The sequence below is a fragment of the Terrapene carolina genome, unplaced genomic scaffold (genome assembly GCF_002925995.2).
Source record: "Terrapene carolina triunguis isolate 2854851 unplaced genomic scaffold, T_m_triunguis-2.0 Scaffold67, whole genome shotgun sequence".
NCBI classification, from domain to species: Eukaryota; Metazoa; Chordata; order Testudines; family Emydidae; genus Terrapene; species Terrapene triunguis.
Window position 1 is genome coordinate 24,838,422 of NW_020664418.1, and position 26,368 is coordinate 24,864,789.

Consider the following 26,368-nt stretch of genomic DNA (forward strand, 5'->3'; position numbering starts at 1 on the left):
ACTCGTGTTGTTGGGAGAAAAACCTGCTTAGGTGATCCGCGAGCGTGTTGCACTTGCCGGGCAGGTGAAAGGCCCTCAGAAGGATGTCGTGGGCTGTACAGAACTCTCACAGGAGCTGGGCTTCCTGGCACAAGGCCACGGAACGTGTGCCCCCTTGCCTGTTGATATAATACATTGCAGTCGTATTGTCCGTGAGGACTCTGACCATCTTCCCTCCTAGGTGCTGGCGGAAGGCCACGCATGCCAGGCGAACTGCCCTGAGTTCCCTGACATTTATGTGCAGGGACAATTCCGGGGGCGACCATCTACCCTGGGTTTTGAAGCTCCCCACATGGGCTCCCCAGCCCAGGTCCGAGGCGTCCAACACCAGATCTAGTGAGGGAGGGGGCTCTCGGAAGGGGATACCTTGAAGCATGTTGCTCGGGAGGGACCACCATTGCAGGTCAGCCACTACATTGGGTGGCAACGTGACGACCTTGTCCAGGCCATCCCTGGCCTGGGAATAACGGGAGGCCAGCCAGAGTTGGAGGGGCCCCATCTTGAGCCTGGCGTGTCGCACCATGGAGGTGCATGCTGCCATATGGCCTAGGATTTGAAGGCACACCCGTGCCGTCGTCACAGGGAAGGCCGTGACCGAGGCGATGGGACCTTTGAGCGTCTCGAACCTGTCCTGGGGGAGGGAGGCCGTGGCCACCATCGAGTCTAACAGCGCCCCTATGAAGTGTATGCGCTGAACCGGAACTAACGTGGACTTTTCCTCGTTTACCACTAGGCCTAGACTCGTGCATGTATCTAGCAGAAATTTCATCTGCGTCTGCACCTGGGATCGAGACTTGCCCTTGAGCAGCCAGTCGTCCAGGACGGTAGGGGAAGATTTGCAGCCCGTTCCTCCTTAGGTGGGCTGCCACTACCGCCATGCACTTGGTGAAAACCCTGGGGGCCATGGAAAGGCCAAAGGGGAGGACCGTAAACTGGTAGTGGTCTGTCCCCACCAGGAAGCGGAGGAAGCGCCTGTGGCCCTCGAAAATGTGGATATGGAAGTACGCATCCTGGAGGTCCAGGGCTGTGAACCAATCTCCCGGGTCCAAGGACAGGACAACAGAGGCCAGGGATACCATACGGAATTTGCAGCAAACCAGGAACTGGTTGAGATTCCGCAGGTCGAGGATGGGTCTTAGCCCGCCTTTCGCCTTGGGGATCAGGAAATACCGGGAATAAAACCCTTTGCCCTGGAATTCCTGAGGCACCCTCTCCACCGCGCCTAGGGTGAGGAGGCGAGTCACCTTCTGACTTAACAGAAGGGTGTGCTTCGGGTCCCCTGGGGCAGAGGGAGGTGCAGTGGGGTTGAATTGAACTGCAGCCTGTACCCCTCGGAGATGGTACTGAGAACCCACCGGTCCGACGTTATACGGGACCAATGTACTCTGAAGGCAGATAAACGGTTGCCAAAAACCAACTTTATTAACTCTGGGGGGGGGGTTCCCTGGCAACAGGCTGGGTGGCCCTCCGCAAACAGTCAAAAACGCCTCTTGCCCTGCCTCTTGCCCTTCGAGGGTCCGGGGCATGGGGCCGAGCGGGACTGATGCTATGATCTGCGCCTTTGGTCCCTAGGTCCCTAGGCCTCTTGGGGGGGGGCTCGTATCTGCCCCGTGGAGGGGGAACCAAGGGCTGCGGTCTGGGCTTGTCCTTGGCCGGTGGGACATACAGACCGAGTGTCTGAAGGGTGGTGCGGGAGTCCTTCATCCCGTGCAGACAAGTGTCTGTCTGGTCCGCGAATAACGCCTTGCCATCAAATGGCAGGTCCTGCATTAAGGACTGGGATTTGAGTGAGAGTCCTGACAGGGAAAGCCACGACACCCATCGCATGGAGATAGCCGTAGCCATCGAACGAGGTGCCTGGAGAGCATCCGAGGCGGCCTGGAGAGCTGCTTTCGCTGCCGCCGCACCCTCAGCAACTAGAGCCCTGAACTCCTTCCTGTCGTGCTCTTGGAGGGAGGGCTTGAATTTTGGCAAGGAGCCCACAAGTTGAAGTCATACCTGCTCAGGAGTGCTTGATGGTTTGCCACCCTGAGCTGGAAACTGGCAGAGGAATAAACTTTTTTCTCAAAAGTGTCCAGTCTCCTGGCCTCCTTGTCCTTGGGGGTTGGTGCGGGCTGGCCGTGTCGTTCACGGTCGTTGACTGACTCTACCACCAATGAGTTCGGGGTAGGGTGAGTGTAAAGGTACTCATGCCCCTTTGTTGGCACAAAGTATTTCCGTTCTGCCTTTTTGGAAATGGGCGGCAGAGAGGACGGGGTTTGCCATAGTCGAATCGAAATGTTGGCTACGCCTTGGTGAAGTGGTAATGCCACACGGCCCGGTGCCGAGGAGGAGAGGACATTAAACAAGTTGTCTGAAGGTTCCTCCATCTCCTCCGCCTGGAGCTGGAGGTTGGTGGCTACCCGCCGGAGGAGCTCCTGGTGCGCCTTGAAGTCCTCCTGAGAAGGGGGTGGGCGGTGCCGCTATGGACTCGTCCGGTGCCGATGGGACGACCGGGACGGCCCCTAGGGCATCAGTCGGTGCCGGTATGTCGCACTCCACGTCCTGGTCTGGGTGCGGTACCGGTGGCACGGTCCCCGCAGACTGGTCTCGATGCCGAGGCGGGGATGCCGAGTGGGCTTGGGATACCCCAGCCACGGAGCGGGCCCCCGGCGGTACGGGCGCCTAGGGCCACGGTGCCCACTGGCACCACTGTCCTTACCATGGCGCCCCTTGCCACTGAGTCGTCTGGGGTCCACCAGGGTTATACGTTCCTGGGGGCCGGTGCGGCCCGGGGAGGGACGGCTGGGCGCCGAGGCAGAGGTGGCCGAGGATCGCACGGTGCCGTATGAGCGGCTCGACCTGTCCCGTCCACGTAGGGTCCGGCCCCGGGATTTAGACCTCGACGACGATGAAACATAGACGTCGGAGGTGCTATCTCTGGTGTCCCGTCGATGGCCGCAGCTAAGACGCCTCGGTGCCAGTGACAGTCCGGATACACTCCGAGCATGGCGCGTGCCGTGATACGGTCGGCGGTGCCAATGGCATCGAGACCTACTATCACTTTGGCTGGACGAGGAGCGTCGACGCTTCCTGTCTCAGCATCTGCGGCTCCTGCGGGCCGAGGAGGACTCCGGCGACTCGCTCCCAGGTGACCCCGACAACGGAGTGGAGGTCTGTCGTGGGCTTCAGGAAGGCCCCGAGGATCAAGCAGAGACCTCTACCTCCAACCTGGCCAGTGAGGGCTGGTGAGCACCCAACGGTGGCTTCCCTCGGGACAGGGGCCCCAACTCGGGCAGCCCGCTCGGTACCGGCAGGACGAGGATGTCGCGCGCTGCCTGAGCTGCCTCCGGCATTGACGGAATCCACATCGTCGGGGAGGCACGCGCTGACGGGGCCGGACTACTCCGCTCCACACGAGTCGGAGGTCTGGGTCCCGAGGGGGATCGTGGGCTGCCCAACTCGGGTCCGGCCTCACCCCTGTTCTTGTCTCGGCGCCACTGGATCTTGGCTTGCTTCTTAACAGGGGAGCAGTGCTGACTGGTGGATGGGGCATCGCTCTGCACCGAAGACGCAGTGCCCGGCGCCGGGTCAGTTCGGCGCGCCGGTGCCGGGGCCAGTGCCGACTCCATAAGTATGGCCCGGAGACGGATCTCACGTTCGCACTTAGTCTGGGGCTTGAAGGACTTACAGATTTTGCAGCGCTCACTTATGTGAGCCTCGCCCAGACAGCGAAGACACTCAGAGTGTGGATCACTTCTGGGCATGGAATTGCGACAGGAGTCGCATGACTTGAAGCCTGGAGCTCGGGGCATGCCCCGAGCCAGGCTACCAACTGTAGAGACCAGTAACGGTCGAAGATCGTACTACTAAGGAAAGCTACAGCAATGCTGGAGCACAAGTTCCGACTACCTTCACTGGCGGCAAGAAGGCACTGAGAGTGGGGGGAGCACGCAGCTCCCTTTATGGCGCGACATAGAGGCGCCACTCCAGGGGTCGCAGCGGTGCTCCCCGCTACGGGTACTGCTAAGGGAAAAACTTCCAGCATTGGTGCACGTGGCGAGCACGCACACCTACTGTGGAATACACATGAGCAATCACTCGAAAAAGAATGAAAAGAAACTTAATGTGACAGTGTAAAAGAATTAAGAATTCCCTTAGGAGAAAAAAAAACAAAAAAATAAGGAAACAGGAAGAAGAGAAACATAAAAGACAAAATAAGTAAATTATAGTCTTTGGAGAATGAACTGTTGTTTCTTATCCTGTGTTTAGAAATCACAGTGACTGATGTCACTGTAACTCAGAGCCGAAAACAGATTATATTTGACAGTTTTAATCTTATTGTAAAACTACTGTGTAAACAGCATGAGCTGACTGCTTCCTCCACATCAGCCTCTCTTTGTGAACAGATGTAGCAACCACACTATCCTCAGTAGCTTACCAAAATTGTCTTTCCTTTGTATCCTAAGATCTGCCAGAATGAGAGAGGCACTCTATAAAAGTTATAGTAAAAGGAAAAAGATGGACTCACAGAGAAAGAATTAAACTGAGTGAGTTTATCATTTTGATTAAAACAAAAGAGATCAAATTTCTGCTGACACAACACAGTTGTTCTGAACAATAAAATTGTTTTGTAAACTACCACTTAACCCAATGAGTTCAGGTTCTCTGTTACAAGCAGCGGTTAAAGGAAAGGAAAGTTCCTATCCCCTCTGCTGAAAGTGGAGGGAGAGCTCCCCATCTCCTCCCCGACCCAGTCTCAGGAAGCACCGACAACCTATGGCAGTCTCTCCATCTAGTGGTATGAAGACCCTGTCTCATCAGGCAGGAGAGCAAGAAACAATAATCGTGAGGGCTCTCTCCCATTGGAGGTACTGCCCAGGGAGAAGCATCCTGTTCTGCATGTGTGAGCAGGAGCAAAGTACTCTATCGGTGCTCATAGTCTCCCCTGCTAAAAACCAGACACTGCAATCTCCCTCTCCTATCTGACCTTCTTTTGTTATCCATTGCCCAATTAAGGACTGAGCACACAGTTATAGTACATTGTGAGCGGAGGTGGTTCCCACAAGCTCTGTGGTAGAAGCAGAAAGGAATTATGTGTTGTTTCCATATAAAATTGTAAATGTCAGAGATGTGATGTAAGCCCAAAGGAAAGTGCCAAAGCATGTGAATAATTCTCCTTGCTTTCATTCATCCACCTACATTTGCTCTTTCAATGTCAGCCCGTGCCCATTAAACTGCAATAGGCTCCAACTTGGAATGAGTCAGTCCAAAGCCTACATTAATGCCAAGCTTGTGGGAAAATATTACAAGTCAAATCAAAGTAAACATGCATGGGCATTGGTGAAATTTAAAAAAAAAACAACCCCTCAGAAGGTGCTACCTTTTAAAATTCCATTGTATCTTCCATTGGCAAAACATGAGTGAAACCCATTTGCCATCTGTTCCCATAACGTCAAGAATTAGATTGTATAGGACGAAATTTTTCGATGGTGTAAGTTAGCATAGCTTCACTACGATCATTTAACTTCCACCAATTTACATCAGTAGAGAATTTGGTATTCAATGGTAACTGCAGGGTAAGAGTTCTGTGTCAAGAATTTGTCATTGCAGCATAGTTAAAGATAGGGCTAAATTTTGGAAAATGTGCACCTTACCATACATGCACAAAACAAACAGGAGCACAAGAAAAATGCATGAATGTGCCCATAACTGAACATTAGGCAACTGGAGACAGTGTCTGCCATTACCCGTGTTTTGCATGCAACTAAATCTCAGAATTATGGACATTTAACCCAAATAATTCCTTTCTTTTCACAGTTACTTTTCACACAGTACTATGTATAAATAATTTCTTTTAGGTATCACTTGCAATCATAGGCATTTGATTAAAATCATCTTGCAGTTTCTTAAGAAGACAGACAGCAAATGTAGCAGACATGGAAAGATTGATATCCTTAGGAGAATGGCAACAAACCACAGGAATAAATAACTCCTTTGGGATAAGCCCATCCTCCAAAAGAAGAAACATATAGAGAGTCTCAGAATAGTCACTCTATCAACAAGGTTGGCAAAATATTTATATAAATGTGTGAAATTGTATTTCATGTTCTCTTTCACTATCAAATATGATTTAAGAAAAGGTGCCAGATTTGTTGCAATTGGTGCATTTTGTACAATACCGTAAGTATCACTACCCGGGACCCCTTAGGACTGCAATATCTTGCAGTGATCTAGTGTTTAGAGTGACTGAAACAAATGCAATATATGAGTTTATAAATCCATCATATATGGTACAACAATACAACCCATACAATTGTATAAGTATCTATGAGATGATGTGAAGTCCTCCTCCTGAAAGTCTAAAACCTTAAACCCAGAATCATCTATTCTACAGGATGTATTGCCTCAGAGCTATCCCGTATGTCTCAGAACAAAGAACAAAAACTTGCAAGCAACATGAATGTGGGTTTTATATTTGTTGAAAACGAGAAGCACATTTAAAGCTGCATTTGAACAGAGATTTTATGTTTCACAACTTACCATTTGTAACCAAATGTTGGTTGTTAAAACTTGATTCTTTTCATCCTGGGGAGAAGAGAAAAAAATAAAAATAAACAACTCAACATTTGTTCATGGAAAGGACTGTGGCAGGGGTTGCCAACCTATGGCTCCGGAGCTGCATGCAGCTCTTCAGAGGTTAATATGCGGCTCCTTGCATAGGCACTGACTCCAAAGCTGGAGCTACAGATGCTAACTTTCCAATGTGCTGTGGGGTGCTCACTGCTCAACCCCCTGCTCTGCCCCAGGTCCTGCCACCAGTCCACCCCTTCCCCCAAGGACCCTGCCCCTTCCCCTGAGCCTGCCATGCCCTCGGTCCTCCCCCCTCCCCCCCAGAGCCTCCTGCACACTGCAAAACAGCTGATTGCAGCGGGTGGGAGGTGTGGGGAGGGAGTGGAAGGTGCTGATTGGCAGGGCTGCCGGTGGGCAGGAGGCACTGGAGGGGAGTAGTGGATGGGGGGCTGCTGACATATTACTATGGCTCTTTGGCACTATTCAATGGTAAATTCTGCCTCCTTCTCAGGCTCAGGTTGGCCACCCCTGGACTGTGGTAACATCGTTCAAGAAGTTTTAGTGAAATCAGATAGTCAGACAGTTATGTTAATGTATCTTTCAATAAAAGTGATCCTGAGTAGTATGTCCTGTTAGCCTATGTGAAACCAGTTATGACTCTCTGTACCCCACTGTAACACTGTTTTTGAGGGTTTTTTTTTTTAATTGTTTTTATGCTACTACAGCCCTCTACTGTTGGCATCTCCAAAGTGTTTCTTCTTGGTTTGTCCCTGAGCCTTTTTCTTTAATGTAGCATGTCGCAAAGGCAGAACTAATTGCACTAGAGGTTGCCCATTTCAACTTCGCTTACAAGCAGCTCATCTACTAGTTAACCTAACACATCAGAAATGGAGTTACACCAGCATGTACAAATTATAGAAACAATGTAAACAAAAAAACCCTGGATAATTGCAAATAGGTATTTATGCAAGGTTAGAGCCTGTTTCTGCTACTCTTATCCATGCGGAGTAGTATCTTACTGTACAAAGTCCCATTGATTTCAATGTATCATGGTTTTATCAAAACCTTGTGTATGGGGAAGTGTATTGATAGAATGCCCCAAGAGCATCCTGGAAACCAGACTGTGACTCAAAAAAATCTCAATTTGTCTCAGAGTTCCACACAAACACACTCCAGGTGGATGTACTTTGCACGAGCCATATCACTGAATAGGTCCTCAGTATACTGGCAGAAAAATTGCCTCACATATTATGGGGTGGAGCTGTTGCTTAGCTGGCCACCCACCAGTGTGGGATGGGGAGTAGCAGCTCTGCATAGTCCCTAACTTACCTACATGGACACACACAACATAACAGGTCAAGAAAAAGTTATTACTCAATGCAAGTAAGGGTGGCAGAACTAACGCCTTAAATTTAGAGTTAACTAAGAAGATAATTTCCTCAGTTCTCAGACATGGATAAATATTTGTAACCTCAAGACCCTGGACCTATCAGCAATTACTCAGCCCTCCACCAGACCTTCCTTAGGGTATTTCTGCCTCAGTGGGATTCTATCAAGGTAATAGGATACACTGCGCTCCAATTCCCATCACTAGAATTTGTTTTCGAAGCTGAATGTAAAACACCAGCCTTTTCTGTCTTAAATCAAACTGAAGCTCCCGCTCCATAAGTTCTACCCCCACCCCCGAGCTCTACCAAAGAAAGTACATGGGAACTCTTTGGAAATTCCACAGCATATCCCAGAGTCACCTATACAGTGTGGAAGGACTCTCAAACCAGATGATACATCTACAACCACTACAATTTTAAAACAAAAGTAATCTATGTTTTATTCTTCACCAAATAATAAATGATCAAAGACAACTGTATTCAAATTTTGACATACAATACAAGAGTCTTCTTAAACTGAAAATGTATATATGCAATTTAATCTGTAATCCATTTATTTGCAGACTTTTGAATGAATGGAAGGACTGAAAGACCTTTAACTGTAGCAGTATCAGGGCAGTGCAGTAATAGTTATACAGCATGTAAAACCAGCTATAGCTGCCAGAGAAGATGACATTTTAATAGCAAATGGAGACATTTAAAGAGGAACATCAATAAAGGTGTGAAACTGTTACTGAATCACATGGGATCCCAACAACTGAATGTACAGCATAAAGGCAAATGAAAGAATTCAAATAAAAATACCCCCTTAATTAGTATTCTGCATGGCTCCATTCTCCCCCTAGATGAGTGTACCTAGCCCCCATAAAAGTCAATGGGATCTGTGCCCAAAGCCAGTGGCAGAATTTAAAACTTTCTCTTTATATTCTGTCGCATTCATTCAGTGAATCCTGCCTTTCATCCAAGACTCCCTCCAACAGGCAAACATTCATTTATGAGTCTTCGGGGCGGGGGGGAATTGTCTCATCTACCCTTCAATACTAGAAGTACAGTACTTGCTGCAGGCTAAAGTTATGTCTTATGAGAGTAAAACAGTAATTAAAGCTATTATGGTTGCCAAAATATATAGCTGATGGTTGAGTAAAGGTGTTGCTTTTTCTGCAGTCCTTGATCGATATTAACAGCTATTACTCTGTAACATTTGTGTGATGCATCACTCAAGTACCTATCAGTGTTATTAGAGAGTTTGCCAGTCCCAGTAGCATAACAGGACTAGCTTCCAGTGGACATTAACTCATTAATTAATGAAGAAATGATGTCCATTGGATCATTCACCATATTGCAATCAAAAGGTTTAAATACTTTTCTATTCACTGGTGTTATCCATCTTTTGAGTGAGGAGTAAAATCAAGATTCTGACAACTTGTGATCAGTATCATCTCCAGCACCTTGCATCTGACTCCACTCCCATGGCTCCCAGTTCTGAGCAATATTGCTCTTCCTCATATCAGACGAGAGGTTGCCACTGGCAAGTTACTGGAGAAAGTACGTGCCAACTCAAGCCTGCCGCTGCCAATGACCTTTTTAAACCACCAGCTGCACGTTTGCTGTCACGTCGCCCATTATGGTCTCATCCACCACGCCAGGATGTTAGGGCAGAAACACTCTGGCGAGAGGAATGGATATCTGTTATAATCCCCAACCAGTCCCTCATTGCCAACCCTACAATTTGCCCGCCTGGTTTTGACCTGTCCTGTCGCCAATGGTCCCTGTTGAACAGGTTCCAGACCAGGCAAGTTCTCTGTGCAGCCAACCAGTATCGCTGGGGCCTTTGTGACAGCCCTTTGTGCAGCTATGATGCAACACAGATGATGACGCACATTGTCGATGAATGCCTGCTGACTAGGTTCAGCGGAGGCCTAGAAGAACTGTATCATGCCACTGAAGATGCCATCACTTGGCTAGATGACTATACACATGATAAATAAATTAAAGATCTCATAGCACTTTTCTCAAGGCTATGCGTTTTAAACACAGGTGGGCAGACAAATTCCAGTTACACCCTGTCTAGTCTGTAACAGCCATGCAAAAGCATATGCAGGACACTACCAGCGTGTGAATTCGAATTGGGAGCATTTTACATGCACTTTCCTCGGTGTAAATGGCTGCACAAGGTGCAAGGCAGTAGAGAAGCCGGTAGCTGGTTGAAATCTTGTTACAGAACTGTTAGCCTAGTGAATGTGCATCATTAAGCAACACGCTGCCCTCCTGTTGAGTATTTTGTTATTTTAAAAGTTCAGAACCTGAAAGAGGGGATTTGAAAATAATGGCGCCCATTTGGATCACTATATTTAAGGCCCCATCAGTGTTTTAATCATAAACCCCCAACTTCTAGGGCATTCTAACTCAGCTGTAAAAACTTCACTGCAGGCTGAAGCTTGGTTTATAATATTCCTGTCCTGGAGAAAATTATTTCACACACTTTAGTTAAAATTGGTTTGGCTGGTTTTCATCAAAAAGAGGGGCAGACTGGCAGTTCTCCGGTTTCAGAAGCTTTGCATTGCACTCTGCAATCTCACAAACAACTTCAATTGGGGTGGGAGGGAACATTCTTCGGGTTTTTTTGTGTGTGTGTCGCATGCTGAACAATGCTTTTGAATATGATGGATGAATTCTGAAAAAACAGCTTCTCAGCAAAATACATTTACATTGTTTTCCATCACAGCTGTGCGCAACCTCTTAACAAAATGTTTAGACACTAAAATGGATCATGAAATTTTGCTCAAATTCCATCACATTTCAAATCTGTCATCATTTTGCAGTATTTTAGCAGCAACTATTTGGGGAAAAAAGAGTGTCACACCCAATGAGGCAAACCATTTCTAGAGCTTCTCTTACAAATATTGTTTTTAATATGATAAGGAAAGGAGGACTTCACATTGCCTGGAGGTGTCATAAAAAACAACACAACACAGAAAACAAGGCCAGGAACAAAATGACTCACTTTGGGGCGGGGGGGGAGAGTTACTATGTTAGCTACTTTAGTTAATGCAGGCCTTAAATCACACAAGAACAGGGGTTCTCAAACTGGGGGTCGTGAGGTGATTACGTGGGGGTCGGGAGCTGTCAGCCTCCACCTCCAAGCCCCACTTTGCCTCCAGCATTTATAATAATAAGGGGGGTCGCACTCAGAGGCTTGCTTAGTGAAAGGGGTCACCAATGGCCTGGTCTACACTACGAGTTTAGGTCGACTTTAGCAGCGTTAAATCGAATTAAGCCTGGATACGTTCACACGACGAAGCCCTTTCTTTCGACTTAAAGGGCCCTTTAAACCGGTTTCTTTACTCCACCTCCGACGAGGGGATTAGCGATAAAATCGGCCTTAGCAGGTCGGAATTGGGGTAGTGTGGACGGAATTCGACGCTATTGGCCTCCGGGAGCTATCCCACAGTGCTTCATTGTGACCGTTCTGGACAGCACTCTCAACTCAGATGCACTGACCAGGTAGACAGGAAAAGCCCCGCGAACGTTTGAATTTCATTTCCTGTTTGCTCAGCGTGGAGAGCACAGGTGACCACGCAGAGCTCATCAGCACAGGTAACCGTGATGGAGTCCCAGGATCGCAAAAGAGCTCCATCATGGACCGAACGGGAGGTACGGGATCTGCTCACCATATGGGGAGATGAATCAGTGCTAGCTGAACTCCGTAGCAGTAAACAAAATGGCAAAATATTAGAAAAGGTCTCCAAGGCCATGAAGGACAGAGGCCATAACAGGGACGCACAGCAGTGCCACGTGAAAATTAAGGAGCTACGGCAAGCCTACCACAAAGCCAGAGAAGCAAACGGAAGGTCCGGGGCAGAGCCGCAAACATGCCGCTTCTACGCGGAGCTGCATGCCATTCTAGGGGGTGCAGCCACCACTACCCCAACCGTGTGCTATGACTCCCTCACTGGAGAAACACACAGGGAAGTGGGTTCGGGGTATGAGGAAGATGAGGATGGAGATAATGTAGATAGCCCACAGCAGCAAGGAAGCGGAGAAACCGGTTTCCCCAACAGCCAGGATATGTTTATCACCCTGGACCTGGAACCAGTAACCCCCGAACTCACCCAAGGCGTGCTTCCAGACCCTGAGGGCACACAGGGGACCTCTGGTGAGTGTACCTTTGTAAATATTACACATGGTTTAAAAGCAAGCGTGTTTAATGATTAATGATTAATTTGCCCTGGCAATCGCGGCCAGTACAGCTACTGGAAAAGTCTGTTAACGTGTATGGGGATGGAGCGGAAATCCTCCAGGGACATCTCCAGAAAACTCTCCTGGATGTACTCCCAAAGCCTTTGCAAAAGGTTTCTGGGGAGGGCTGCCTTATCCCGTCCGCCATGGTAGGACACTTTACCACGCCAGGCCAGTAGCACGTAGTCTGGAATCATTGCATAACAAAGCATGGCAGTGTATGGTCCCGGTGTTTGCTGGCATGCAGACAACATCCATTCCTTATCGCTCTTTGTTATCCTCAGGAGAGTGATATCATTCACGGTCACCTGGTTGAAATGGGGCAATTTTATTAAGGGGACATTCAGAGGTGCCCCTTCCTGCTCTGCTGAACAGAAATATTCCCCACTGTTAGCCACACGGTGGGGGGAGGGGTGAAGTGATCATCCCAGAGAATTGGGTGTGTGGGGGAGGGTTATTAGTTGGGTTTGTGCTGCACGTTAACCCTGAAACCGCAGCCCCTCCTTTTACATTGCAAACCCATTTTAAATGGCCAACCCAACGGGTGCTTGGTATGGTTAATGAGAGCAGTACTCTTTGAAACCATCCCCGCATGTTAAGAAGGTTAAAAAAGCCAAAAGACTGTGTCTTACCATGGCTGCCTGCAAGCTGAAATCTGTGACCTGGCACTGCGTGAGTGATCTCTCACACCAAACCGGCAGGCCCTCAATATAAGAGGAAAAATGCGACCTTGTAACGAAAGCACATCTGCTGTGTAGTGTGAACAGCAAAATGTAACGTGAAAGAGTGTACCCATTGTTCTCTAAAATGTATCTTTTTTAACCACCTCTCCCTTCTCATCCACCAGCTGCAAATCGTTCTCCTTCACAGAGGCTAGTGAATATTCGAAAACGGAAGCAAAGGATGCGTGATTAAATGTTTACAGAACTACAGACTGCCTCCCACGCTGACAGAGCACAGCAGAATGCGTGGAGGCAGTCAATGACTGATTATCGAAAAGCCCAATATGAGCGAGAGGAGAGGTGGCGGGCTGAATCGCGGGCTGAGGAGGAGAGGTGGCGGGCTGAATCGCTGGAGGAAAACAGAGGAAGTTGCGGGCTGAAGATGAGAGGTGGCGTCAGCTTGCACACAGAAGGCAAGAGTCCATGCTCCGGCTGCTGGAGCATCAAACTGATATGCTAGAGCGTATGGTTGAGCTGCAGGAAAGGCAGCAGGAGCACAGACCGCCGCTACAGCCCCTGTGTAACCAACAGCCCTCCTCCCCAATGCTACAGCATATGGTTGAGCTGCAGGAAAGGCAGCAGGAGCACAGACCGCCACTACAGCCCCTGTGTAACCAACAGCCCTCCTCCCCAAGTCCCATTGCCTCCTCACCCAGACGCCCAAGAACACGATGGGGGGGCTTCCGGCCACCCAGTCACTCCAGCCCACATGATTTCCCGAGCAATAAGTGTTAAAGTTTTAAAGTTTTAAACTGCAGTGTGTCCTTTTCCTTCCCTCCTCCCCCACCCATCCCGGGCTACCTTGGCAATTATCCCCCTAGTTGTGTGATGAATTAATAAACAATGCATGAATGTGAAGTAACAATGACTTTATTGCCTCTGCAAGTGGTGCTCGAAGGGGGGAGGGTAGTAGGGGAGGGTGGGGTTGTTGGTTTACAGAGAAGTAGAGTTAACCGGGTGGGAGGGTGTAGGGGCGGAGGGTTCATCAAGGAGAAACAAACAGAAGTTTCACTCCGTAGCCTGGCCAGTCACAAAACTGGTTTTCAAAGCTTCTCTGATGCGCACCGCGCCCTGCTGTGCTCCTCTAACCGCCCTGGTGTCTGGCTGCGCGTAATCAGCGGCCAGGCGATTTGCCTCAACCTCCCACCCCGCCATAAATGTCTCCCCCTTACTTTCACAGATATTGTGGAGCGCACAGCAAGCAGCAATAACAATGGGGATATTCTTTTCGCTAAGGTCTGAGCGAGTCAGTAAGCTGCGCCAGCGCGCTTTTAAACGCCCAAATGCACATTCCACCACCATTCGGCACTTGCTCAGCCTGTAGTTGAACAGGTCCTGACTCCTGTCCAGGCTGCCTGTGTGTGGCTTCATGAGCCATGGCATTAAGGGGTAGGCTGGGTCCCCAAGGATCACGATAGGCATTTCAACATCCCCAACGGTTATTTTCTGGTCCGGGAAGAAAGTCCCTTCCTCCAGCTTTCGAAACAGAACAGAGTGCCTGAAGACGCGAGCATCATGTACCCTTCCCGGCCAGCCCACGTTGATGTCGGTGAAACGTCCCTTGTGATCCACCAGGGCTTGCAGCAGCATTGAAAAGTACCCCTTGCGGTTTATGTACTCGGTGGCTTGGTGCTCCGGTGCCAAGATAGGGATATGGGTTCCGTCTATGGCCCCACCACAGTTTGGGAATCCCATTGCAGCAAAGCCATCCACTATGGTCTGCACTTTTCCCAGAGTCACTACCCTTGATATCACCAGGTCTCTCATTGCCCTGGCAACTTGGATCACAGCAGCCCCCACAGTAGATTTTCCCACTCCAAATTGATTCCCGACTGACCGGTAGCTGTCTGGTGTTGCAAGCTTCCACAGGGCTATCGCCACTCGCTTCTCAACTGTGAGGGCTGCTCTCATCCTGGTATTCTGGCGCTTCAGGGCAGGGGAAAGCAAGTCACAAAGTTCCATGAAAGTGCCCTTACACATGCGAAAGTTTCGTAGCCAGTGGGAATCGTCCCACACCTGCAGCACGATGCGGTCCCACCAGTCTGTGCTTGTTTCCCGGGCCCAGAATCGGCGTTCCACGGCATGAACCTGCCCCATTAACACCATGATTTCCACATTGCTGGGGCCTGTGCCTTGTGAGAGGTCTAGGTCCATGTCCATTTCCTCATCACTCTCGTCGCCGCGCGGCAATCGCCTCCTCCTCCTCCTCGCCTGGTCCTGGTTTTGCTTTGGCATGTCCTGGCTCTGCATATACTCCAGGACAATACGCGTGGTGTTCATAGTGCTCATAATTGCCGCGGTGATCTGAGCGGGCTCCATGATCCCAGTGCTAGCTATGGCGTCTGGTCTGAAAAAAGGCGCGAAAGTAGTATCTGATGGACCAGGGGAAGAAGGGAGGGAGGGGCGAGTGACGACATGGCGTACAGGTACAGGGAATTAAAATCAAGAAAGGTGGCTTTGCATCAGGGAGAAACGCAAACAACTGTCACACAGAATGGCCCCCCCCCAAAGATTGAACTCAAAAGCCCGGGTTTAGCAGGAGGGAGGGGGCAAGCAAATGAATACAGAATAAATCTATTTTTTACATCTTAAGACGACGGTGCAGCATGACTGATAGCCCTCGGCATTTTCTGGGTGCTTGGCAGCAAATACTGGGCGCTTGGCAGTTAGCCTTCAGGTCTATTGCACAATCTGATACCGACTGCAGTATGACAACGATAGATACCAGTCGTAATATACTATCTACTGCCCAAAAGGCAAGGGGTTGCTGCTGTGTAGCAATGTAGCCCCACGTCTGCCAGCGCCATGTCTGCCAGCAGCCAGATCGCCCTCGGCCTCTTCTGGGTGCTTAGCAGAAATTACTGGTCGCTTAGCAGAAAATAGCATACTACGACTCTGCTAAAGTGTGATGAGCCAACAGGGCGCGTGGCAGAAAATGGCATACTACGACTGATAACCATCATTGTCTGCCCAGGTGCCCATGATCGACAGCCACTGCTGTACGACGAGGACGGTTACCAGTTGTAATAAACCATCTACTGCCAAAAGGCAAAGGGGCTGGTGCAATGCAGCCCCACGGCTGCCAGCCCCACGGCTGCTGGCACCCAGATCGCCAATGAAGGCTACCAGTCATGCTGCACCGTCTACCGCCAAAAGGCAGTTAGCTGCTGCTGCTGTGTAGCAATGCAGTCCCACGTCTGCCGGCACCTAGATGACATATGGTGACGGTGAGCTGAGCTGAGCGGGCTCCATGCTTGCCGTGGTATGTTGTCTGCACAGGTAACCCAGGTAAAAAGGCGCGAATCTATTGTCTGCCGTTGCTGTGACGGAGGGGGAGGGGCCTGACGACATGTACCCAGAACCCCCCGCGGCACTGTTTTGCATCATCCGGGCATTGGGGTCTCAACCCAGAATTCCAATGGGCGGCGGAGACTGCGGGAACTGTGGGATAGCTACCCATAGTGCAATGCGCCGGAAGTCGACGCTAGCCTCGGTACTGTGGACGCGGTCCACCGACTAGAGCACTTAGAGCATTTTATGTGGGGACACACACAATCGGCTGTATACAACCGATTTCTATAAAACCGGCTTCTATAAATTCGACCTAATTTCGTAGTGTAGACATACCCTTAGCAAAGATGTCATATATATGTAATTTAACTTTCTTTCATTTGTCTAGGGCAACAGTGACATCTGGTGGCCACTTTCATTCAGCAGGAATAATACACTATTTCCATACCTCTCCTCTTTCAAACTCTAGTCATTTGAATTTAATGCACCTTTCAATCATATGTCTGTCATAAAGTAGATTCCATTGCTGACTGAACATTCTGCTCTTTCCACCCTGGAGAGAGAGGGAGATGCTTCCCCAACAACAAAGAGAGGTGAATAATGAAAGATCCCAAATATGGTGCCTGCATATCTGAACTCTGTAAAGGGAATGGCCTCCCTTATGCCAGTTGTCCTGCAACATTCCCCCTATTCCCATCTAGGGAGGGGGAAAGGGGTCTGTGCAGTGAAGATATTAATACTGCATTATTGCATGGCAAAGTCTATCACTGCACATCAGTGGAAGGGATACAGCTGTCATCAGGGCTATACCATGGATTGTGATAGAGCCAGAATGGAGTCATCTGGGGAGGGAATGGAATACTGAGGGGCCCCCACCTACAGAGAAAATGACCATATTCAACAATGGATATTAAAAAGTAGCTTCAAAGAAAGGGCAAAGGAAGGTTTGGGCCCAATTCAGTGAGTCACCCATACATAATTTGTGCTGGACCAGCCAGATAGGGTGCAGTTCAATGCAAAAGAGTCTTCAACTTCTGTTGAAAAGAAGCTTCATCCTATTCTCATCTCTGTGGAGTGAGTCAGACCCCAGGTGAGTCATTGAAAAATGAGAACTGTTTCAAAGCCAGCAGGAAGCAACAAAGCCAGCAGGAAGCAGCCGGTTAATAACACTTCAGCATATTCTAGACAGGGCCGGCTCTAGGTTTTTTGCCGCCCCAAGCAAAAAATTTGCCATCCCAAGCTCCGAGAGTGCAACTGCCAAAGCAAAAAAAAAGGGGGGGGCCGGAATGCCACCCCTTGAAATGTGCCGCCCCCAAGCATGTGCTTGGTTTGCTGGTGCCTAGAGCCGGTCCTGGTTCTAGAACCTCAGCCCATCACTGGAGCTCAAAACAGTTTAATATGGGGAGCCAAGCATTAGCTTCATGTTCAGATAGTAAAACCAAGACATGGAGAGAATCAATTTATAAAACCAAACTGTGCATTAGCAGCAAAGCCACAAAGAGAACCCAGTTGTTCTGACTCCAAAGTCTCTGCACAACCACATTGCTTTTTGATTCTTCCATTTATCTAAAGCCATTAATCTGTGAGGTGATCTGGGATTTCAGAGGGGGCTGGTTGGGCAGCCCATCCGGACATTCTCCTCACAGGAGAAGTTGCAACGGGTCTGTCACATCACCAACTCATGGCCCGTTGCTGCTAGCAGACCCCATAATATATTGGCCCCAGAAAACAGCAGAGCAAGATGATGCTGGGGAAGCCAGTGTTCATTCAAGAACCAGACAGACCATGGAGAATCATGCATTGAGGACTGTCCAAGGGGGATCGAACAGGGAGAAAGACATGAGCATAGGGATCATGCACAGAGGAGAACTTGTGAATAGTCAATTTCACCTGTTTGTGTGGGTCTGTCCACCAACCAAAGGAAAGAAACATGTACAAATAAGAAAGTAATTGTGACACCAGGAGACAGACAGGGGAAGTTAATTTCACTTTTTAAGCTGAAGAGTGACTGTGCCTCACAATGGTTTGTCACAATGCTTCTTAAGAGCTTCTGAACTTGTTTGTTAACTAGCACCATATGGCAGAGCATTGTGACTACACCTAATGACATGAGAGTTTGCTCATATACTTCAAGAGAACTTCAGGGCACTCAGTACTTTGCAGGATTAGGATCAGAATTATGAGCAACACATTTCTTCTTGTTTGTATGTCATTTAATACAGGTATAGTTTTTCGTTTTCACAGGGCTATGTCCATATTTCTTGTAAAATGACAACATTTACTTTAGAGAGACAAGGTGAGTAAGTAAGGTAATATCTAGCATTGGACCAACTTCTGGAGCAATGAAAGACATTACCTCACCCATCTTGTCTCTCTAATATCCTAGGTCCAACACAGCTACAACACCACTGCATACAAGATTTACTTGATAGGCCAAATCAAACATCATTTGATTTTTCTTTTGTGTTTTTATGCTTTTTCCTTTTATAAATATAGGACATTTTCATTGGCATTAAATCAAATTTGTTTTAATTTTCTGAACAGATAATAGTCTTTACAATTACTATATGATTTTTAAATTCAGTACACTATGTATAACATACTTTGTATAACATATTTATTGCCTATCTTGCCATAACCTCTAGCCACCGGTAAACATGATACATATTTTCTGGTGATGAGATAAATCTACTTCAGGCTTTCAAAGAAATATGAGTTGTTAAAACTATTTAACAAAAAAATTCTTAATCTCTTCCAGGTGGCACATCATTATTAAGAGCTTGGAGTAGAGAGAAAGAAATAGGGCCAGATACCCAGCGCCATATAGATATTTTTACTGTGTACTCCTCCTATCTTTGTTCAATTCTACTATGTACACAGATGATATCAGTTTTGTTTGTTGAATATGTTCATAATAGTTTTAGTCCAGGCATTTCAGATTACTTGATGTTGCTTTGGCTTTAGGGCTTTGTCAGAAGATCACCACAAATTATTTGGAAATGCAAAATGAAATTCTGTCACCCAGAAGGGTTCATCCAGATTATTGGACCTGAACACTTCAATTGATGTAGAACATGGTCCTCTGCTATAAGCACCGTGTGGTTTTGGCAACATTAGTAAGGTTATAAAATGGATCTTGTGCCATTAGTTATTAAAATAACTATGTACCCTGGCCTAAGTACAAAAATTGTTATATTACCTTAATGTTGTAACCAAAAAGAGCAAGGACATTTGACTGGAATATGTCAATTTGTCTTTCACTTATTATTCCAAAGTATTCAAAGATCTGAAGTACCAGTGGGTAATTTTACAAAAGCTGTAGGTGAAATCCTAGCTCCACTGATGGCAAAACTTCCTTGGCAAAACAAGTACATTCAGTTGACCCAAGAATTCACTCTCTGGCAGCTGCACAATATGTGAGAATAGAGAAGTTCAAGGATGATGCTTCAGTCTTAACTTTGAATTTTCATTCATATCAAAATCATAATTCTAAAAAATATTTAAGAGAGAAGAATTGGCTCCTTTGGTCTATTGAGAAATTCCATCTCATAACACTGTAGCAGCAGGAAGAGCTGAAGGAATGAAGCAGGACCGTGCTTTCTAAAACTCCAAACAAACTTTAATGCAACCAGAGCCCTCACATTGAGTCTATTGCCTGCCTGGAGCTGACAAGAGGCAGCACCTCCTCCCCTCCGCTTAAAAAACCCACTTTGTTTAAATTACTAATCTCCCCGCCTTTCTCAAACCACACCCACCTGCAACCCAGCCAACAGGAGAGGGGAAGCCCATTACAATATATGACTGAAATTAGCACATTTTGAAACTCTCTCCCACCCCTCCATGGACATGGACAGCCCAGGATGCAGCATAACTGGGGGTTTATGCTGCTTGTGAGGAGCTCTTGTAGGGCCCTGTGTTCCCTTTTATTTTACATTATAATAATCTTGCACCTACATAAGCCCCGATTCTGTGAACACTTAAGAATATGCTGAACTTCACACCTTGTAAATAGTCCCTTTCCCTTCAATGAAGCTAACATGCTTAAAGTTAAGCATGTGCTTATGTATAAGCAAGATTGGGGCTATAGACTTTACATATTCAAAAACCAATAAAAAGATGAATTGATTAACTCTCACAAGCCCTTCGTGAAGTGAATGAATATTAATATTGTCCATAGTAACAAACATGTCCCTGGATTTAGTTAACATTTACCTGCCAGCAAATTGAAACACTTTAACATCAATACTTTTAATCTAGTTGATTTGCAATTTTTTCAAAGCTTTATCTGTAATATTACATACTACCACCGTTCTGTGGCTTTTATAAGCCCTCTTGCAATTCACTGGTATCACATATACGAAGGCTAAAATAAACAAGAAAAAAAACCATTATACAATATGGAAATTAAAATCAGAGGCATAAAAACGCATATCATGTTCTATTCTACTTAATGTATTGTATTATTTCTAATGGATGTAGCAAAAATCTCAATGCCAGCTAGCAAAATGAATGCTTATCTTGTAGCTATGTTATCAGAAAGCTTTATTGCAAGGCTGTGACATCAAAGCAATACAATCTGTCTTCATTTAGGGTCTGATCCAGTTCCCACTACAATTAAAGGGAGTCTTTTACTGACTTCAGTGACAGTTGGATATGATCCTTTGAGCAGCAGAAAAATGTCAGTCACCTCTTATAGCACTGGGGGGCAACCTGCGGCACATCAGGGTAATCCGCTGGCGTGCTGCGAGACAGTGTTTACATTGATTGTCCGCAGGCACGGCCCCCGCACCGCTTCCCGCAGCTCTCATTGGCTAGGAACGGCGAACCGCGGCCACTGGCAGCTGCGGGCGGCCGTGCCTGCAGACGGTCAATGTAAACACTGTCTCGCGGTCCGCCAGCAGATTACCCTGACAGGCCGTGTGCGGGCTGCAGGTTGCCCACCACTGTTTTATATTATTAACCATTTAGGATTAGGGGATTTTTCTTATATAGGCAACTATACGCCTCCCCTCCCCCCGAAAAATAAAGTGTCCCAATTTTTCACACTTGCTATCTGGTCACCCTACCCGGACCAGCAAGGGATGGGAACACTACAAAGACACATGGGTGCTGGAACCAGGGGTGCAGGGAGTGCTGCCACACCGCCTGGCTTGAAGTAGTAGTAGTAGTATAATATAGTAGTAGTAGTATAATTTCCATTATATACAGAGTTTACAGTTTGATTCAATGGTGCTCAGCACCCCCACTATACAAGTTGTTCCAGCACCCCTGCAAAGACATCCTATCTGAGCATCCAGAATGGACCCAACAGACTCTTGAAAGAGGATCACTTCACTCAGTGTCCAGCTTTTGAGGTGGACAGGGGAAAGTAAATGGAGAATATGGAAATTCCAGTGGACTGAAGATTTAAATATGCACAGAGATACAACTATCCTCTCATCCTAGATGAGGTTCCTCTCACCTTTGTGATGGCTAAAAAGGCTTATGTGAGGACACTGGCACTGTCATGGTGTCAGTGGCCAGCACATGGGCAGTCATGCCTAGTGGTTGGCACAGGCACCAGAGCCCAGGGTCAGAGCCACAGTCAGAGCCTAGGTACCAGAACTGAAATTAGGAATCAGATCCGAGGGTCAGAAACAGGTTCCCTGAAGTGGGGCAGGGCTAGAACAAGCACACACAGGAGCTAGCTCAGCCATGAGTACATGATTTGAAGAGACACTGAACTGCTGCTGGGCTTAAGTGCTGGGCTGCTGACTCTTCAAACCAATCAGGCAATCTAGTCAATCAGGCAGCCAACTACAGTCCAGCTGTTTTTGTTAGGTTCCTAGGAGCGTGGCTCTGCTGCAGGTCCTGATTCTTGGAACATGATTTGTGCTGTACCTTTTCTGGGGATACATAAAGGACCCCAGTCTCCCTTCAGAACATTATACCCAATGTGCCTGTTTTAAAGAAAAAAAACTTATGGTAGGGGCTAATAGTGTCCTTAATTGATTCTGCCTGCTCTAGTAATCACACCTGAGTGTCTAAGCTTCTGATCCTCCTCTCACTTACACCAATGTAAAGCAGGAGTATCTCCAATGGAACAGAATTACACCAGTGTAAAACTGAAGGAAAATAAAGATCTTTGTTCCTAAAGCAATCGTTCATTTATAAAGGTTTTCATACTCTAAGGATAAAGTTACATTAGATAGGATAAGATGTATGAGGGCTATAAAACCCTCTTGCTTCAGGGTATAGCCAATCTCTAGCTGATAGGTGTTGAGAAGAAACTTCTCCTGTGAACAAGTTGTGCCATAATTGTCCATTATGGGGATTCTTGCATCTACTTCTGACACATCTGGTGAAGGCCACTGCCAGAGACAGGATTCTGAATTAAATGAACCAATGGTCTGAGTGTGACAATTCCTATGTTCCTCTTGTGCAAACTGCCATAGGTTCATAATGGAGTTATGAGAATTTATATCAATAGAGGAGCTGCCCCATAATATTTTGTAAGATAGCTCATTGAATAGTCAAAATTGGGTAGTCAAGGCTACTAAGCTGGGTTTTTTCCCCTAAAATCAGCCAAAAATTCATAGTCATTTTCAAACCAACGTCCATTCTCCAGCTCCTTTAAAAGAAAAACAATGTTATGGTCAGTAGAGAACTTTTAAATATGGTTTTAGAGAAAGTCATATATTTCAGTATTCATTATATCTTCTGAATAACAGTCTCACACTAATTTTCCTCCCAGGTGTCAGTTACACTGATATCACAGCAATTGCATATGACAGGAAACTATGGCCCATTACTCTCAAAGTGATTTTTTTTTACTCTTAAAAAGGAGTAGTAGTGGGGATTTCCTGTCTGCTTTACAGAGGCGAATTAGTGCTCAAGAGAAATACAGGCCAGAACAATGGTACCAACAATCAAGAATACAACTTTGAGAATTCTGAGCTTAAATGAACCATAAAAGACCTTTCTATGTGTATTCAAAGCCATACGTGACAGGAAAGCAATTTACCCACTGTCTCCTGGAACTCCCTTGCATTGCTGAACAAGAACAGATGCTGTGCATCCCCAAAGGAGAGTGTAAGGTGGAGCAGGTCGGGCCATGGCCATACCATCTCCCTGCATCTTCTATTCTACGTTTTGGGCAGCTTGTGTCCCAGGAAGCAGTTCCTGCACTCACAAGAGCACAGAGATTGCAGTTATAGCAAACCAATGCACTGCTCCTTGTGCCGTCTCCCTCATGCGTGTTCTGCACTAGCTGAAAGGTCACAGCTGTCCAATGTGTGTGATCAATTTAAGGTTTGCTCGGGCTAAACAATTCCCTGATTAGCCTGTTCCTTTTGCCAGAAATTTGAAATTCCAAATCTACAGCTTACACAGCGCAAAAAGGGGAAGATACAGGGGATAACTAAAGTTCCTTACTGCTGTAGTGAGAAACAGACCCCTGAGCAGATTCATACAACTGGAAGCATATTTCCCATTATTAGTGCATATAGTAACTCCTCACTTAACGTCGTCCCAGTTAACGTTGTTTCGTTGTTACGTTGCTGATCAATTAGAGAACATGGTCGTTTAGAGTTGCGCAATGCTCCCTTATAACGTTATTTGGCAGCTGCCTGCTTTGTCCACTGCTTGCAGGAAGAGCAGCCCGTTGGAGCTAGCTGGTGGGGGCTTGGAACCAGGGTGGACCAGCAGCCCCCCTATCAGCTCCCTGCTCCCCTAAGTTCCCTGTTCGGCAGCCGCCCAGCAGGCTATCAATTGCCAGGCAGTTCAGGTATCCCTCCCCACACTGCCCTGTGCTGCTCCTGCCTTCTGCCTTGGAGCTGCTCCCGGGAGCCTCCTGCTTGCTGTGCGGGGGAGGGAGGGAAGAAGGGTGCTAATGTCAGGGTACCCCATCTCCACAGAGCAAGGGGGGACACAACAGGGCTCAGGACAAAGGGAGCTTCCTGGCAGCAGCTACTGTCTCAACTTGCTGATCTACTTAATAAGGCTGTGTACTTAGAGTGGGGTCAGCATACTTAAAGGGGCAATGTGCAACTCTCTCTCACACACACACGGTATGTGTCTCTGTCTCTCCCTCTTTCTCTCTCTCTCTCTATCTCACTCACACACACACACACACACACGGTGTGTGTCTCTCTCCGCCATGCTGTGTCACCTCCCTCAATTCGTGCTGCCTTGTAGAGTGTGAGGCTACATTAACAACAATGTGTTCAGCCTTGAGGGCTGAGCCGATTACTAGTTCATCATTTAGCAGTAAGGCATTCCCTGGGAAATATCCCATCCTCTGATTTCACCACCTCAACCAAGCTTCACAATCATCACTGCTGTGTACAGTATTAAATTGTTTGTTTAAAACTTATACAGGAACTCCTCACTTAACGTTGTAGTTATGTTCCTGAAAAATGCAACTTTAAGCGAAACGATGTTAAGCGAATCCAATTTCCCCATAAGAATTAATGTAAATGAGGGGGTTAGGTTCCAGGGAAATTTTTTTCACCAGACAAAAGACTATATATATATATATATATACACACACACACACACACACACACTATAAATTTTAAACAAACAATATAATACTGGTACACAGTGATGATGACTGTGAAGCTTGGTTGAGGTGGAGGAGTCAGAGGGTGGGATATTTCCCAGGGAATGCCTTACTGATAAATGAACTAGCAATTGACTGAGCCCTCAAGGGTTAACTGTCTCACTCTACAAGGCAGCAGGAAAGGAGGGAGGGCAGACAGAGACACACACCCTGTGTGTGAGAGAAAAAATGCGCATTCCCCCTTTAAGTAGCTGACCCCAGGCTTAAGTACACTGCCTTGTTAATTAAATCAGCTTGCTGAGACCTGAGACCGCAGCTACTGCCTAGAAGCTCCCTGCCGTGTGTCCCCCCTGCTCTATGGAAAATGGGGTAAGCGGGGTGCAGAAGCAGGGGGGAGGGGGAGACACCCTGACATTAGCCCCACTCTTCCCCCCTCCCCCCGTACAGCCAAGGCCGGCTCTAACTTTTTTGCTGCCCCAGGCAAAAAAGAAGAGTGCAGCCCCGCTGTACCCCCCCGAGCGCCACGCCGCCGTACCACCCCCTGCGAGCGCCGCACAGCCGAACCCCCCCCAGCGCCGCGCCGCCGAAATCCCTGCCCCCCCGAGCACCATGCCGCCCAAAGCCCCGCCCCCCAAGCACCGCACAATCTCCTGCCCCCCCAGCGCCGTGCAGCGCCAAGCCCCTGCCCCCCCTCCGAGCGCCGCACCGCCCCAAGCCCCGCCCCCTCCAAGCGCCGTGCCGCGCCAGCCACCACCCCTCCAGCGCCGCAGCAAGCCCCTGGTCCCCCGAGTGCCGCACCGCCCGAAGCCCCGCCCCCCCCAAGCGCCGCGCTGCTGAAAGAAAAAAAAACCCCTCCAGTGCTGCCCCGACGAACCAAAAAATAAATAAATAAATAAAAACCCGAGCGCCACCCCGCCCCAAGGTGCCGCCCCAAGCACATGCTTGGTCGGCTGGTGCCTGGAGCCAGCCCTGCGTACAGCAAGCAGGATTCTCTGGGAGCAGCTCCAAGGCAGAGGGCAGGAGCAGCACATGGTAGTGGTGGGAGGGACAGCTGCTGCACAGGGAACTTAGGGGAGTGGGGAGCTGATAGGGGGGCTGCTGGTCCACCCTGGTTCCAACCACCCACCAGCTAGCTGCAATGGGCTGGTCTTCCTGCAAGCAGTGGACAAAACAGGCGGCTGCCAAAGACGTTAGAAGGGAGCATTGCACAACTTTAAACGAGCATGTTCCCTAATTGATCAGCAACGTAACAACGAAATAACATTAACCGGGGTGACGTTAAGTGAGGAGTTCCTGTACTGTGTATATATAGAGGGAGAGACAGTCTTTTGTCGGGCGAAAAAAATTTCCCTGGAACCTAAGCCCCCCTATTTACATTAATTCTTCTGGGGAAATTGGATTCGCTTAACATCGTTTCGCTTAAAGTAGCATTTTTCAGGAACATAACTACAACATTAAGCGAGGAGTTACTGTACTCATATAGCCCCCTATTAGTTATACTAGTGTGACTAACCTGGGTGGTTCTATTTGCAATGTCATTTGTCAAAAATAACACTTCCTCTTACAAGTCACTTACAGGAACAGCTATTGTGGCA

At 47.8% G+C, this 26,368-nt stretch overlaps 1 protein-coding gene across 2 annotated transcripts in view; it reads right to left on the minus strand.

Moving 5' to 3' along the window:
- The window catches only part of LOC112105649 (neuronal acetylcholine receptor subunit alpha-7), a 165,420-nt gene that overhangs the window by 34,864 nt on the left and 104,188 nt on the right, over positions 1 to 26,368 (minus strand). For both annotated transcript variants that reach the window (XM_024198519.2, XM_026648260.2), the window contains one exon: positions 6,562 to 6,606. In XM_024198519.2, the coding sequence (XP_024054287.1) occupies positions 6,562 to 6,606 (45 nt within the window). The remainder of the gene's footprint in view (positions 1 to 6,561; positions 6,607 to 26,368) is intronic.